This window comes from Erythrolamprus reginae, chromosome 9, assembly GCF_031021105.1.
Source record: "Erythrolamprus reginae isolate rEryReg1 chromosome 9, rEryReg1.hap1, whole genome shotgun sequence".
NCBI lineage: Eukaryota > Metazoa > Chordata > Lepidosauria > Squamata > Dipsadidae > Erythrolamprus > Erythrolamprus reginae.
The window spans coordinates 3,405,247-3,422,652 of NC_091958.1; the positions used below are offsets into that span (position 1 = coordinate 3,405,247).

General features: G+C 43.0%; 1 protein-coding gene across 2 annotated transcripts in view; it reads right to left on the reverse strand.

The window, feature by feature from the left end:
• ATP2C2 (ATPase secretory pathway Ca2+ transporting 2) overlaps positions 1 to 17,406 on the reverse strand; it is a 55,133-nt gene that overhangs the window by 32,387 nt on the left and 5,340 nt on the right. For both annotated transcript variants that reach the window (XM_070761888.1, XM_070761889.1), the window contains exons 2-8: positions 8,491 to 8,601; positions 6,657 to 6,773; positions 5,482 to 5,571; positions 5,167 to 5,202; positions 4,488 to 4,549; positions 3,344 to 3,452; positions 2,500 to 2,649 (exon numbers count right to left, since the gene is read on the reverse strand). In XM_070761888.1, the coding sequence (XP_070617989.1) occupies positions 2,500 to 2,649; positions 3,344 to 3,452; positions 4,488 to 4,549; positions 5,167 to 5,202; positions 5,482 to 5,571; positions 6,657 to 6,773; positions 8,491 to 8,601 (675 nt within the window). The remainder of the gene's footprint in view (positions 1 to 2,499; positions 2,650 to 3,343; positions 3,453 to 4,487; positions 4,550 to 5,166; positions 5,203 to 5,481; positions 5,572 to 6,656; positions 6,774 to 8,490; positions 8,602 to 17,406) is intronic.

A 17,406-nucleotide genomic window follows, 5' to 3' on the forward strand; every position in this document is an offset into this window, starting at 1 on the left:
AAAAAGAGGTTAGAAAACGGTACATCCAAAGCTGACTTTTTGCTTGCATTCTGGAAATTCACAGTCCAAAGTTGCAGACACTTTTCTGAAATAATGTAGAGAATTCCTTACATCCTATTTTCCCCAGCGCCTTGTATACTTTTAAAATATTTGGGGGGCAACTATATAAGTTCTGCAACAACTATAAATGTAATTTTAGTTTTAGTTATTTCTTTTAATATTAGATTTGTGCCATTATAATATTGTTTTTACCATGGTTGTGAGCCGCCCCGAGTCTTTGGAGAGGGGCGGCATACAAATCTAATAAACTGAATTGAAAATTGAAATTGAATTTATAGTAAGAGCCAGGTGGTTAGAGTGCAAGCTACTTCAGACTGCAGGCTCCTTCAGCTAACTGCTAGCTGTAGTTCAGCAGTTCAAATCTCACCACCGGCTCAAGGTTGACTCAGCCTTCCGTCCTTCCGAGGTGGGTAAAATGAGGACCCAGATTGTTGGGGGGCAAGAGGCTGAGTCTGTAAACTGTTTAGAGAGGGCTGTAAAAGCACGCAATTCCATGGTTCACCACTTGGGAGCGCTACCCACCAACCTAACATCTAATGAATAAATTTTGGAACATGGAGAGATCCATTTCTAGTGCGTTCATTCTCTTCTAGTTTTATAGGTTTAGTTCTGGCTGATTTAGTCAGGCTCTGTTATGAGAAGGAAGTAAGCCCATCTCTTCACCATGTGTAGGTCCTACAGTTGATAGAAGGATGGATCAGAAAGGATTTTCTTTTCACACTACTCACAAGAGCCTACAAAACTTTTGCCAGACCCATCCTAGACTACTGCTCATCTGTCTGGAACCCATACCACATCTCAGACATCAACACCCTTGAAAATGTCCAAAGATATTTCACCAGAAGAGCCCTTCACTCCTCCACTCGAAACAGAATATCCTACGAAAATAGACTAACAATCCTGGGTCTAGAAAGCCTAGAACTACGGCGCCTAAAACACGATTTAAGTATTACCCACAAGATCATATGCTGCAACGTCCTACCAGTCAATGACTACTTCAGCTTCAACCGCAACAACACAAGAGCCTGCAACAGATTCAAACTTAATACGAACTGCTCCAAACTTGACTGTAAAAAATATGATTTCAACAATCGAGTTATCGAAGCGTGGAACTCATTGCCGGACTCAGTTGTGTCAACCCCTAACCCCCAACATTTCTCCCTTAAACTCTCCACGATTGACCTCTCCAGGTTCCTAAGAGGCCAGTAAGGGGCGCACATAAGTGGTGTGCCTTTTGTCCCCTGTCCAATTGTCTTTCCTTTCTTCCACCTATCTTATATATTCTCTTCCTGTCATATATCCTCTCCTCTAAGTTCACTTTCACCCTCTTTTATATTATCACATGTCTATTTTTCTTCCTATGTATTTGTGTATTGGACGAATGAATGAATGGAATGAATGAATGAATGAATGAATGAATGAATAAATAAATAAATAAATAAATAAATAAATAAATAAATAAATAAATAAGGCATCGAGCCCAAGAGCATGAAACCATGTAGCATCCTCAACAGACAACTATTTTGGAGGGTTCTCTCAGGACCTGGCGAAGCTGGAGCCATCCTTTGTGTCCAGAAACGCGTCCATGGTCTTAAAACCAGAAAAGACCGCGTTCCCACCCTTCAGAGCAGCAAAGATCCCAGAAGCCAGAGACAGGGGAAAGACCAACATTCCCAACAGCAAGAGGGAGCCCAACCATGTTAGAGAAGAATGATTGCAATGAAAGAACGCTCAACTTGTTTGACAGCTCTCTTGGTTCAAGATAGGAAGAGCTGATTCAGATGGCAGAGCCACCAAACAGATGTCATCCCACCTCTCAAAGGCTCGATGGAATGATGAGGCTAGGATGGATGTCCAACAGGAGAGATCTCAAACAGCGCCTATAAAACCAGGTTGCAATGCCTTAGTCTCTTCAGCCTTGAAATATGGCGTTTAAGGGGTGACTTGATCGAAGTGTATAAAATCATGCATGGGATAGAAAAGGTGGATAGAGAAAAATCCCTTTCTCTATCACACAATCCTAGGACGAGGGGGCCCTCCCTAAAGCTCATAGGTAAGAAAGTGAGGACAAATAAAGGGAGATATCTCTTCACCCAGAGGGTTGTTGGTTTATGGAATGAGGTCGTGACAGCTGTCAGCCTTGATAGCTTCAAGGCAGGATTAGGCAGATTCATGGATGCCAAAGTATCAGCGGTTATTGAAACGATGTCCATGTGCCGCCTCTATGTTGGTTGAGACAGGCAGGGTTCCCTTGGATCCCATTTGTCAGGGGTCCAGGGAAAGGGAGGGTCTTGCCTTCTCTTTCTGCTCAAGATCCCCATGGACAATTGGGGGGCCACTCTGGGACACAGAATGCTGGACTCGATGGGCTTTGGCCTGATTCAGCATGGCTCTTCTTAGGTTCTTACGTTCTTATTTAACAGCTGGAAAGCCACTCACTTTAGCCTTGCCGTATCTCACAAGGGTTCCCATGAAGACCACGTTGGTGAGAGTCATTATGTCTCCCGAAGTGGCTAAGATGCCATCGTTCTTGCTGCAGGGTTCCACTTCACCAGTCAAGCTGGACTCGTCCACCAGAAGATCTATCACCTTCAAAGGAAATCAGGATGAGTGCAGGATGAGAAGTCTAATAACTAAACTAAACATAAACATAAACATAAACATAAACTAAACTAAACTAAACTAAACTAAACTAAACTAAACCTAAACTAAACTAAACTAAAACTAAAACTAAAACTAAAACTAAAACTAAAACTAAAACTAAACTAAACTAAACTAAAACTAAAACTAAAACTAAAACTAAACTAAACCAAGCCAAACTAAACTAAACTTGATCCCCACATCATTTGAGTCCACATTGCTCTTTTCCTTAAACTAGGAGAATCGCCCACAGTCACTTGCGCATGAGATGGGTGACTACAGAAATTAGCTAAATAAATAAGTGAGCTTGCATACAGGTGATCTTCAAATTAGAGCCACATTTGGCACCAGAATTTCCATGCCCAAGCAAACGGGTTGCGATCAAGGAATCTACAACTGGGTCCCTTTTCCTTGAAGCTCATTTCCTTGGCCATGATGTGCTACATTTCCAACCACAGAAAAAAATCTTGAAGTCAGGACTCTGAAGGTGCTTCTCAGATACACAGATCCAAGAGGTTCGCATGGACTTTCTCAATTCACCTACTCTTAGTGGATCAGTAATATAGGCCTATCTGTTGTATTTCACTGCTGATTGTCTCGTGTGATCTTATGCGCAGGGGGGATTCGGGACCTCAGGCATTACCTCTGTGAGCCTTATGTCTGCAGGGATTCGATCTCCGATGGAGAGGCAGACGACATCTCCAGGCACGAGTTCTCGAGCGAGCAGGTGTTGCATTTTTCCTTCCCTCAAGCTGGATTTTTCAGAGAGACAAATACTAGGTGTTACATATGGCAAAGCACATTTGTGAATGGAATGTGGAGGAAGATGGGAAGGAAAGATGGAAGGGATTCTGTAGGGATGATCCCATTGAGCCACTGGGAATCTGTTGGGTGGAATTCAACTTCATGGAACTACTGTATAGCCAAACAGATAGTTATCCTATGTCTAAGGTCTGAATCTGGATACAGATGGAATTCATTCATTCATTCATTCATTCATTCATTCATTCATTCATTCATTCATTCATACATTCATTCATTCATTCATTCATTCGTTCATACATTCATTCATACATCCATCCATCCATCCATCCATCCATCCATCCATCCATCCATACATTCATTCATTCATTCATTCATTCATTCATTCATTCATTCATTCATTCATTCATACATACATACATACATACATACATACATACATACATTCATTCATTCATTCATTCATTCATTCATTCATTCATTCATTCATTCAACTTCTATGCCGCCCAATCCCAAAGGACTCAGGACTATATATTCATTACATATATACACACACATACGCCAACCTCAGATTGGACCAAATGTACACCTTCAAATAGATTTTGACTCTGTACACCGCCCAGAGTCTACTAGGAACTGGGCAGCTTAGAAGTTAAATAAATTAAATATTTGCCCTGGCAAAGTTGTTTTTCCTTGTACTGAGCACAGTAATAGAAATCCATCCAAGAACTGATAAGTAATGCTGTAAGCAACATGCAGGTTACATAAACAAATTACCAATACTGATAAGGAAGTAGGAGTTTTTCATCATTAGTTGCACAAAGCCAGCAGGGAGGATGATCCAAAGTTAAGAAGTTGGAGTAGCTGGCCAGCTAAAGACAAGAAGCTCTCTTGCTGATATGGTAGTTCCTGGAGCAGAATCCAGAATTTTTTTGCTACAAAGGTGGTGGCCAGAAGACTTCCAAAGCAGAAAGGAAGAAGTTCACACCACAATGACTGAGATAACTTCCAAGGATGCTACTTACCAGTTGCACTCTGGTGGAACTAACTTGTTAAGTTCTTCTAGCGATTTTTCCGAGCGATACTCCTGCAGGAAAAGAAGGACAATTCATGTGACTTCACTGATGGTGGTTGCTGCTGCTACTACTACTACTACTACTAATAATAATAATCCAAGGTAATAAGATTATCTCAGGGACCGCCTTCTGCTGCACGAATCCCAGCGACCAGTTAGGTCCCACAGAGTGGGTCTTCTCCGGGTCCCTTCAACTAAACAATGTCGCTTGGCAGAACCCAGGGAAAGAGCCTTCTCTGTGGTGGCCCCGGCCCTCTGGAACCAACTCCCCCCAAAGATTAGAATTGCCCCCACCCTCCTTGCCTTTCATAAGCTGCTTAAAACCCACCTCTGCCATCAGGCATGGGGGAATTGAGACCCTCTTCCCCCTAGGCCTTTACAATTCTATGCATGGTATGTATGTATGTATGTTTGGTTTTTTATATGAAGGGTTTTTTAATTGTTTCTAACATCAGACTACTATTGTACACTGCTTTATTGTTGCTGTTAGCCGCCCCAAGTCTCCGGAGAGGGGCGGCATACAAATCCAATAAATAAGTGAGTAAGTAAGTAAGTAAGTAAGTAAGTAAGTAAGTAAGTAAGTAAGTAAGTAAGTAAGTAAATAAATAAATAATTAATAATCATAGTACCTGAACAAAAGCTACTGTGACAACAATAACGACAGCCTAATGGGGAAGAAAAGATGAAGGTGGTAGATAAATCAGAAGCATTTTTAATTGCAGAAAACTGTTCAGGCAAATCCCATCTCAACTATCTGGATCTAATAATTAACTGCAGTTTTTTTTAAAAGGGTGGCAAACATTCTCAATTCGCCCCCTATACACGTGTGTTTAAATCATTCCCACAACCCATCTAACAAGCAAAAGGTGGAAAGATTTAACAAGAAACCTTTGGATTTTTCTACCTGTACTTTGGCAATGTTCCATTGGAGAGAAGTCACGTACCATAGTAATACTCACGGCATCTTCGTACTCTTTAGTAATCAGACTAACCACGGCAGAAGCCAGTAGCAAAAGGATGAGAGGATTCTTAAACTACGGTGAAAGAAAGAGTTGATGTTGATGAAGGGCATTCTTGTTTTCTTTGGTTTAACAGTTTATTGCGAGACTTAGGCTCAAAATATCCTACTTTAGATGTATTGTGTGAAGAGCCAGCTCTCTGAAAGAGGTTGTAATGCTGGGCATGGTAGAAGAAAAAAGGACAAGAGGACAACCACAGGAAAGGTAGAGGGATTCAATTCCAGGGGTTAGGAGTGCATCATTGTAAGAGCTGAAGGACCAGTTTAGGGGTAGGTCATCACAGAGAAGATGACAAGAGTCCACAAAGTCTTGATTGTCCCTCATCAACTAATCAATAATAAAATTAAATATTGTGTCTGTTGTGGTTAGCTCTGGCCCAGCTCCTGCCCCAAGGATTGTTTTGCCCCCCTCCCCACTGGTGGAATCTGCTGATGAAGACTCCTCTGACCAAGAAGACATGAGTGACAGAGAGGAGGAGAGTGGGGCAGACAGCTCAGAAGGAGATCAATTCTCTAGCTCCTCCTGGGATTCAGAAAAAGAGTTAATGATACAGCCACGCATGTGGAGAGCGATGCATAGGCAGCAACAACTGAGAGATTATTATCAAAGAAAATGAGGCCACCTGTGGTTGGGTGGGGCTGTGGTCATTAGTGAGGCTGCTATAAAGAGCAGCCTGTGGGTTTGGCCATCCTGGAGGATTATCTGGTCGTTGTGTTTCGTGACTGCTTTACTGACTTTGACCTTTTGTGTGCTGATTTTTCCCCGCTTTGAAACTAAACCAGAGCTAAGTGTGTTTCACTTTGTGAAAGAAGGACTGTGAATTGCCTCCCAGCTGCAAGCTAAGTATCACAGAACTGATAAGGGACTTGTACAAATTACCAGTTTGTTTGGAGACGAGTGCTCTTTGCTATACCAAAAGAGGGCTTGGTTTAAGTGACTTTTCATTATAAAGAACATTGTTTTGAATTTTCAAACGTGTGTGTGTCTGAAATTTGTACCTGTGAATTTTTGGGAGGATTCTACCAGAGAGCCCGACAGAACAGTGTCTATACCACTTTGCCATCAGAAATTACACCTTTTCTTCTGCTAAAATGTGCTACCTGGTCAAGGTATTTCTTCCACACCGGTTCAGTATTATCTGCCACAAGTTCATTCCAGCCATGCTTGACCCGGCGGTGCAGCACCGAGAACTCCGAAAGTCCCGTGTCTAAGTCAACCTGGGAGAGACACCAACGAGTAAAGGAGTAGGGTCAAGACTTTGGGTTGGCGTAATGGAGCTGAACATCTCTGTCAATAAAGAAACTGACTTTGATTAGACAGTTATCCTCTTTTTTGACACTTGGGTTTCCTAGTGCTTGGCCCCACCACCATTAACAGTCACCTAGAAGGGTGTTACTCAACCTTGGCTGGCTGGGGAATTCTGGGAGTTGACGTCCAATTCTGCGAGTTGAAGATGACGTCCATCTTAATGGTGACAAGGTTGAAAAACACTGATCTTCACAGTGGTTCTCAACTTGGGAATTGGGACCCCTTTGGGGGGGGTCAAAGGACCATTTCACAGGGTTACCTAAGTCCATGGGAAAAGACAAATTTCCCCTGGTGTTAGGAACTAAAGCTTCTATTCTGGTGCCTTGGAACATATTTTTTACAATCCGACCAATCAGGCGTTTACAATGGGGGTGTCCCTCTGACCTTCCTGCCAATCATCTTAAAGTTCTGTTGGGAGAATTGGCGCTAGACTTATGGTTGGGGTCCACCACAACATGAGGAACTGTAGGAAGACTCCACCCGGATTCTTCGGAGAGGGGCGGCATGCAAATCTAATAAATTATTATTAATTATTATTATTAAAAAGGTTGAGAACTTTTCAAGATGAGGAACTTTTGCTTTTCAAGTAACGTCTTCCAGGAATTAGGGACCCAGAGGATCAGACATTCAAAGCAAATAGCATCCTACAGAAGAGGCCTTCTCCTTCCACCCCACTGAAGGCAGGGGAGATAAGTAAATGGAGATCTGATCTGTTAGTGTCTTAACATAATTCTGATTGGGGCCAATGGGTGCCTCTTCATTCCAACACTTGAACTGAGATACCCTAAATCAGGAGTCACCAACCTGCTGCGCGGGAGCCACATGTGGCTCTTTCATCCCTCTGCTGCAACTCCCTGTGGCCGCTCAGCTCCACAATTGTTAGGGCTTTTGGTTAAGACAGGCAGAGGAAAAAGGATGCTATGCTAGAAAATGACTATGGTGGTGGTGGGGGGGTGACCAGATTTCCGGTCGGCTCCAGAATTGAACGGGGGGCTTCCGGTTAGGGCTCTTTGAGTGTTTAAGTTGCCTACCCTTGCCCTAGATAAATCACTTGGCCAGCTTGCAAGCTGAGCTGATTGTGTGTGTGTTTGTGTGTGCAATGAGATTTGAAATGCCATTTTTTTTCCACATTTGCTATTTTCCCCGTACATTCAAAAGAAAAGAGTGCCGTTAATTAAAACTGCTTTTCTTTTCCCGGCACGATAAATGAGAAAGAGGCGATGAATCAAAATGTTGGCTTCTCAGTTCCTGGACACCCTTTTAATGTTTGTAGCAACTGACTAAGGGGGGGAAAACCACAGTCTGTATTTATTCCTATAAACTTCCTTATTCACACAAAAGTTGCGCCAGCTTGAATCTTTGCAAAGGAAGATTGTCTTCTTATGCGAGAAAACATTGTGTCCTGGTGGGGAAAAAACAACCCCATATTATCTTTCAAGTCCTCTTTGGCTGACATTTTTCACTTGAACCTTATTAAGCTGGTTAGCAAACATTCCTGCACTTTATAAAAAAAAATTCTTCAGATAGACAATATGTACCTTATTCTGAACAGATCTTTTTAAGCCGTGGATGGTTATCCTTTCATTAATACTAAAGCATTTCCTTTAAGAGTTTGGTGATATTTACCTGCAAGGTTTTGGACAGCTCTTCTACTTGACATTGGCAAGCTGTTTTGGGTGGGATGGCCTCAATTTCTTTCTCTTGATGAAGTAGCTTCAGTTCAGATTCATCTTCCGACTGCACCAAGCAAGCGATAAATTGAGGAACATTAGTCGGGGGGTAACAGTTAAGATTCTCCTTGTCATAAATTACTGCTTGGGGTAGAGAGATGGCCACATTCCCAGTCTCACCCCCAAACGCCAATACTTTTGTCACTGCTAACAAACATCACATGCACTTTGACAAAGAGGAAGGCATTGTAGGTTCCCCCTCTTGATCAGGGTTGGGCCTTTCAAACCCGATCCGTAAAATTATGGGTCGTTGGTTGGTTACACCTCTCATGAAGTGCCCTAGGACAATTCATTCTGTGTTTAAGACAGCAAGAAAACACACTTCCATTTTTGGAAATTGTGTAGGGCAGGGGTGGGCAATTAATTTTGCCATAGGACCGCATGAGAAATTGGGATGGTTTTAGAGGGCCAGACTAATACAGTTCTACCCAATACTGTATATTATTGGGTAGAACTAAGTTAATTATATTATAATTATAAATTATAAATTATAAATTATAAATTATAAATTATAATTATGTATCATGTATCATGTATCATGTATCATGTATCATGTGTCATGTGTCATGTATCATGTATCATATATCATATATCATATATCATATATCATATATCATATATCATATATCATATATCATATATCATATATATCATATATCATATCATACATTATTATATATATAATTATATCTTATATTTTGAACACCTGGTTCTTATCTAGAAAAGTTGGTCTGCCCTCTGCAGGCCGGTCACAGACAGCGGGTGACCCGCATCCGGGCCGCATCCGGGCCGCATCTTGCCCAGGTCTGGTGTAGAGGTTCATGGGGCTATGGATTGATTATGGATACACTCATGTTTCTTTCCATTGCTCCATAGAGTAGTGTTTCTCAACCATGGTAAACCTAAGATGTAAAAGCTTCCTAGTGCTTTTACATCTCTCTCTAAGCAGTTTACCGAATCAGCCTCTTGCCCCCAACAATCTGGGTCCTCATTTGACCCACCTCGGAAGGATGGAAGGCTGAGTCAACCTGGAGCCGGTGGTGAGATTTGAACTTCTGAACTACAGCTAGCAGTTAGCTGAATTCTTCAGGGAGTTGAAATCCATACATCTCAAAGCATGCTGGCTGGGGATTTTGGGGAGTTGTTGAAGTCCACGTATCTTAGAGCAGCGGTAGGCAAAGTTGGCTCTTTTATGATATGTGGGCTAGCATGGTTGGCTCAGGAATTGTGGGAGTTGAAATCCACAAGTCATAGAAGAGCCAACTTTGCCTGTTTTCATTTCATTTCATTTTATTGGATTTGTATGCCGCCCCTCTCTGTAGACTCGGGGCGGCTAACAACAGTGCTAAAAACAACATGCCACAATCCAATACTAAAGTAGCTAAAAACCCTTATTTTAAAACCAATCATACATACAAACATACCATACATAAATTGTAGAAGCCTAGGGGGAAAGAATATCTTAATTCCCCCATGCCTGACGACAGAGGTGGGTTTTAAGAAGCTTACGAAAGGCAAGAAGGGTGGGGGCTATTCTAATCTCTGGGGGGAGTTGGTTCCAGAGGGTTGGGGCCATCACAGAGAAGGCTCTTCCCCTGGGTCCCGCCAAACGGCATTGTTTAGTTGACGGGACCCGGAGAAGGCCAACTCTGTGGGACCTAACCAGTCGCTGGGATTCGTGCGGCAGAAGGCGGTCCCTGAGATAACCTGGCCCGGTGCCATGAAGGGATTTATAGGTCATAACCAACACTTTGAATTGTGACCGGAAACTGATCGGCAACCAATGCAGACTGCAGAGGAATGTTGGTGTGACATGGGCATATTTAGGGAAGCCCATGACTGCTCTCGCAGCTGCATTCTGCACGATCTGAAGTTTCCGAACACTTTTCAAAGGTAGCCCCATGTAGAGAGCATTAGAGTAGTCGAGCCTCGAGGTGATGAGGGAATGAGTGACTGTGAGCAGTGACTCCCGATCCAAATAGGGCCGCAACTGGTGCACCAGGCGAACCTGGGCAAACGCTAGACCATGCTAGTGGGGAATTCTGGGAGCTGGAAATCCATCATCACAAAGCTACCAAGGTTGTGAAATATGCTCCAGTGGGCTCTAGCTAGGCAGCTTCCAGATATGTGGCTTTTCTTTGTTCATGGTAATTAATATCCCTGGCCAGGAGTTTCATAAGCCCTGAGTTGTGAACATGAGCACTCTGATTGTTTGCGATGGTTCTAAGATGTTTTTTTTTCCGCCTTCTATTTTTTGCTCTTTTGATTAAGTTCATTCTGACTTCAAGTTTAGGAATTAAAATAAACACTGCCCTTTAATCTCTGGGAAGCAAATAAATGCCTTTTTTTTTTTGTTAACAGAAGCGATCCAGACTAGACCCACATCAGGAAATCTAATGGAAATACTTTTGTGTTTGCATTCGACTTCTGGTGCCAAGGGGCAAAACTTTACCCTTGGCGAGCTAAATAAATAAACCAGGCAGGTCATCTATCACAAGTTGGTTGTTTTTTTTCCTTGAGGAAACAGAATTATTAGTTTTAATCAAGCCGACAAGGACACCAAATGGGTTAAACATGTTTTGTTTGGGGCCAGTCTTGGAAGGATTATTTATTTTATTTTTATTTATTTATTTATTTTGTCCAATACACAGTGAGGGTTTTAGTGGGTATACAGTATATCTATATACACATAGTCAAATACATGATGAAGGTTATAGAGGAGATACTCATAGTAAAATATATCTAAGAAATAATAGAAAAGAAGGTATAGTAATAGAACATATCAATGAAAGAATAGAAGAAGAGATATAGGAATAGAGGAAAGATATAGGAGATATAGGAGAGCAATAGGACAGGGGACGGAAGGCACTCTAGTGCAGGGGTCCCCAACCACCGGGCCGTGGACCAGTACCGGGCCGCGGGGCATGTTGCACCGGTCCGTGGAGTCAGCAGCTGCCGGCCCTCATGCCGCCACCCCCTCCCTCCAGCGCTTCGCCTCCCGCCGGGCAAGAGGCCTCGGGAGGCAGGTTCTGCCGGCCACAGGACAATGGATGGGACAGAGGGGCGGGAAGGACCGAGAGGCTCAAGCCTCTTTTGGCTTCTGCCGCGGGGCGCTTTTGCGTTTTTGGCTGGGGGGAGGCAGGACGGCCAGCCTGACCCCCTCTCTCCAGCGCTTAGCTCCCGCTGGGCAAGAGGGCTTGGGAGGCAGGTTCTGCCGGCCACAGGACGATGGTGGGAAAGAGGGGCGGGGAGGACCAGCACCCCCATGCTTAATCCCGCCCCCAACCACACCCCTTTCCGCCCCCACTGGGCCATAGAAAAATTGTCTTGCTGAAACTGGTCCCTGGTGGAAAAAACGTTGGGGACCACTGCTCTAGTGCACTTGTACTCGCCCCTTACTGACCTCTTAGGAATCTGGATAGGTCAAATGTAGATAATCTAAGGGTAAAGTGTTGGGGGTTTGGGGATGACACTATGGAGTCCGGTAATGAGTTCCACGCTTCGACAACTCGGTTACTGAAGTCGTATTTTTTACAGTCAAGTTTGGAGCGGTTAATATTAAGTTTAAATTTGTTGTGTGCTCTTGTGTTGCTGTGGTTGAAGCTGAAGTAGTCGCCGACAGGCAGGACGTTGCAGCATATGATCTTGTGGGCAATACTTAGATCTTGTTTAAGGCGTCTTAGTTCTAAGCTTTCTAGGCCCAGGATTGAAAGTCTAGTCTCATAGGGGATTCTGTTTCGAGTGGAGGAGTGAAGGGCTCTTCTGGTGAAGTATCTTTGGACATTTGAAAGGGTGTTAATGTCTGAGATGCGGTATGGGTTCCAAACAGATGAGCTGTATTTGAGGATGGGTCTGGCAAAAGTTTTGTAAGCTCTGGTAAGTATTGTGAGATTGCCAGAGCAGAAGCTATGTAGGATTAGATTTGACTCAGGTTCATAGACATCAGAATCAAAGGCTTTTGGTCCAGCTTTGGCTATCTTTAAGATTGGGGACATCAGCTCTCAGAATTCCGCAGCCAATATAGAATTCTGGAAGCTGAAATCCTCAAGTTGTAAAGTGGCAATGTTGCACACCGCTGACACAAGGTGTTTTACAGCTTTTCCCCGTTCAAATAAACCAGGTTTATAGACTTCATGGGTGCGACGGAAATCTTGTAAACCTTTGAGCAATGCAATCGTAGACGCCAGATGTGAACCAGGTACGGCTTTCTTTCATTTAGGGAAATGGTCCTTTTTAAAATCTTCTGTCCTGGGCATAGTTAGCTCTAAGCTGAGCAGTGAGCAATCGCTCACTTAAAAATCACCATCAACTCAGAGTTTTCCAAACCTGCCCAGAAGCCGAGAGGGAAAGAGTGAGAGGGAAGGAGAGAGAGAGGAAGAGAGGAAGAGAGAGAAACAGATAGAAAAAAGAGAGGAAGGAAAAGAGAAAGAAAAAGAATGGGAGTAAGGAAGAGAGAAAAAAATATCAAAATCTAGTTTGAAACTAGCTCAACTATTTAAGAGGCATTTTGATATTGATAGAGTTGCCCTATTATGAGCTCACTGTTATAGACACACAGTACAGTATTTTATTTTGAAATTCTCTGAGGCAAAACAGGGTGGGTTTTTTATTTGTTTGTTTGTTTGTTTGTTTATTATTTCTGTGCTGCCCAGTCCCGAAGGGACTGCCGCTCAGACACTATACTTTTCCGCCCCCCCCCAAAAAAAATTAGAGGGAACACTGGTCCTGGGTGCCTTTTTTTTTTTCATTTTTAAAAAAGTTTTGTTCCGCCTTGGGAACAACATACATACCAAACATAAAGTATAAAAGCCTGGGGAAGGTGTCTCAGTTCCCCCATGCCTGGCGGTATAGGTGGGTCTTGAGTAGCTTACGAAAGACAAGGAGGGTGGGGACAGTTCTAATCTCCGGGGGGGGGAGTTGATTCCAGAGGGCTGGGGCCGCCACAGAGAAGGCTCTTCCGCCAAACGACATCATATACAATGTATATATATATATGTGTGTGTATCACATGTTTTTGCTGAATTTTTTGGATCACCCTGGTATATATATATATGAATTAAATAAAGAAAGAAAGAAAAAGAAAGAAAGAATGAAAGAAAGAGAAAGAAAGAAAGAAAGAAAGAAAGAAAGAAAGAAAGAAAGAAAGAAAGAAGATCTTTCCAGGAAGGCAGTTTAAATATCCCAAAGAAGGAAACAGAAAAAGCAGTATGGGAAATGTCATACTATAGTTAGGCACACCCATCATTTACTATTGCAAATACCTATACGTTTTCAAACCAGAGTCTACTACAGGTTAGCAACTTCACAGAACTAAAAGCCAAAATGTCAAACTCACTCACCCATTCAGATGGGGAGACAAATGATCCTGAACTGGACAATATTTGGGATACGAGATAAAACCCAACTCAGGTTTTCACAAGTTCTGAAGGAGTGCTACAACCACAGGATGGTCCAGGCCTTTGAGCAGGTTCTGACCAGTTCTGGAGAACCGGTAGTGAAAAATTTAAGTATTTGGGAGAACTGATAAATACCACCTCTGATTGGCCCCATCTTTTCTCTGCCTCCTGAGTCCCAGCCAATCGGGAGGAAATGGGGATTTTGCAGTATCCTTCCCCTGCCACGCCCACTAAGCCACGCCCACAGAAGTGGTAGTAAAAATATGTGAATCCCAGCACTACTGCATATCAGCTGGTTCTTACAGGTTCTGGAGAACCGGTAGAAATTTTGAGTAGTTTGGAAAATCGGCAAATACCACCTCTGGCTGGCCCCAGAGTGGAGTGGGTAATGGAGATTTCGCAATAACCTTCCCCCAGGAGTGGGGAGCAAAGGGGGATTTTGCAGTATAATAATAATAATAATAATAATAATAATAATAATAATAATAATAATAATTTATTGGATTTGTATGCCGCCCCTCTCCGCACTCGGGGCGGCTAACAACAATAATAAACACAACATGTACAATCCAATAATAAAAACAACTAAAAACCCCTATTATAAAACCAGACATACACACAAACATACCATGCATAACTTGTAATGGCCTAGGGGGAAGGGCTATCTCAACTCCCCCATGCCTGGCGGTATAAATGAGTCTTGAGTAGTTTACGAAAGACAGGGAGGGTGGGGGCAGTTCTAATCTCCGGGGGGAGTTGGTTCCAGAGGGCCGGAGCCGCCACAGAGAAGGCTCTTCCCCTGGGGCCTGTCAAACGACATTATTTAGTCGACGGGAGCCGGAGAACGCCAACTCTGTGGGACCTCATCGGTCGCTAGGATTCGTGCGGTAGCAGGCGGTTCCGCAGGTAATCTGGTCCAATGCCATGTAGGGCTTTAAAGGTCATAACCAACACTTTGAATTGTGACTGGAAATCCTTCCCCTGCCATGTCCACCAAGCCACGCCCACAGAACCCATCAATCAATCCATGGGAATGAGGTGTGATGCACAGGGTGTGGTCAAAAAAAAAAAATAACAGCCAAGATAGAGAATTTATTGCCTGCCATCTGGCTATTTTTACAAGACATTAGCAAACTATTTCTGCTAACACGGCCAAGAACCTGGCTATGGTTCAAGAGCCAGGGTGGTGCAGTACTTAGAGTGCAGCACTGTCGGCTCCTTCAGCTAACTGCTCGCTGTAGTTCAGCAGTTCAAATCTCACCACCGGCTCAAGGTTGACTCAGCCTTCCATCCTTCCCAGGTGGGTCAAATGAGGACCCAGATTGTTGGGGGCAAATATGTGGACTCTGTAAACTGCTTAGAGAGGGCTGTAAAAGCACTATGAAGCGGTATATAAGTGTAAATGCTATTGCTAAATGCTATAGTCATGTAAGCACTAGAATTTGAATGAATTTACAAAAGTTACGACGACACTGAAAAAAAAGTGTTGCCCACTTAACAATGGTGGCAGCGATTCCCATGTTTATATGTTTAAAATTTGGCAACTGACTCATATTTATGAAGGGTTGCAATGTCCCAGGGTTATGTGATCACATAGTGATTTCTGACAGTCCCAAAATGGGTGAACAGTGCAGTCAGGCGGTAGGGAAATCAAGTAGGATGCTTGGCTGCATAGCTAGAGGTATAACAAGCAGGAAGAGGGAGATTGTGATCCCGCTGTATAGAGCACTGGTGAGACCATATTTCGAATAATACTGTGTCCAGTTCTAGAGACCTCACCTACAAAAAGATATGGATCAAATTGAACGGGTCCAAAGACGGGCTACACAAATGGTGGAAGGTCTTAAGCATAAAACGTATCAGGAAAGACTTAATGAACTCAATCTGTATAGTCTGGAGGACAGAAGGGAAAGGGGGGACACGATCGAAGCATTTAAATATGTTAAAGGGTTCAATAAGGTTTAGGAGGGAAGTGTTTTTAATAAGAAAGTGAACACAAGAACAAGGGGGACTATCTGAGATTAGTTGGGGGAAAGATTAGAAGTAATGTGAGAAAATATTATTTGACTGAAAGAGTAGTAGATGCTTGGAACAAACTTTCAGCAGACGTGGTTGGTAAATCCACAGGAACTGAATTTAAACTTGCCTGGGATAAACATAGATCCATCCTAAGATAAAATGCAGGAAATAGTATAAGGGTAAACTAGATGGACCAGGAGGTCTTTTTCTGCTGTCAATCTTCTATGTTTCTATCACCTTTTGTGACCTTCTGACCAGCAAAGCCAACGGGGAAGCCCCATTCACTTCAGAACCACATTACTAACTGAAGAGCTGCAGGGATTGCCTTAAACAACTGTGGCCAGCCAGGTCATAAAACGAGGCAAAACTCACTTAACAAGTGTCTCGCTTAATAAGATAAATTTTGGGCTCAGTTGCTGGCAGTAAGACAAGGATTATTTGTATGGTCTTTGAACAATCTTCTGTTTTCTGGCAGAAGTAAGAAAAAAAAAAGAACAGTTCAAGTAAGAAAAAAAAAGAATAGTTCCCTTTCCTGGTTAGTGACCATTAATCAACATCCATTCTAACAGATGTAGGTTTTTGCTGAGAAAAACCAGCATTCCAATGAAAGAGATGCATTAAATTCCTTGCTTATTGGATTTTCCAGGAGCTGTTGAGATTACCGTATTTTTCAGACTATAAGGTGCACCAAAATTTCGAAGATGTCAGTTAGAAAAAAATAACTTTTGCCCTCTCCTGGCCCCCCAGTAGCACTCTGCAGACCTCCAAAGCCCTCTGCGCGCCCTGTTTTCATGCAGAGAAGGGCTTTAGGTGGTCAAAAGTGGCTGTGTTTGGTGTATAAGACACACCAACATTTCCACCCTCTTTTAGGCAAAAAAAAGTATGTCCATTTTTAAATAATACTTTGTCCTTCCCTTGCTTTCTTTCTAGGAAATATTTAGTGCAGGGAAGGGTGTGGAGAACACTTTCTTAAAAGGGTTGAGATTTAAACTGCAACGGTTTCCTTTATTCTCTGATTTTCTTACATCTAAAGCCCTTCATGGCATCGGACCAGAATATCCCCGGGACCGTCTTCTGCCACACGAATCCCAGCAACGGGTTAGGTCCCACAGAGTTGGCCTTCTCCGGGTCCCGTCGACTAAACAATGTCGTCTGGTGGGACCCAGGGGAAGAGCCTTCTCTGTGGTGGCCCCGATCCTCTGGAACCAACTTCCCCCAGAGATTAGGATTGCCCCCACCCTCCTTGCCTTTCATAAACTCCTCAAAACATCTCCCCCAGGCCTATATAGTTTATGCATGGTATGTTTGTGTGTATGTTTTGCTTTTAAATAAGGTTTTTTTTAGATATTTTAAATATTAAATTTGTTATACATTGTTTTTATTACTGCTGTCAGCCG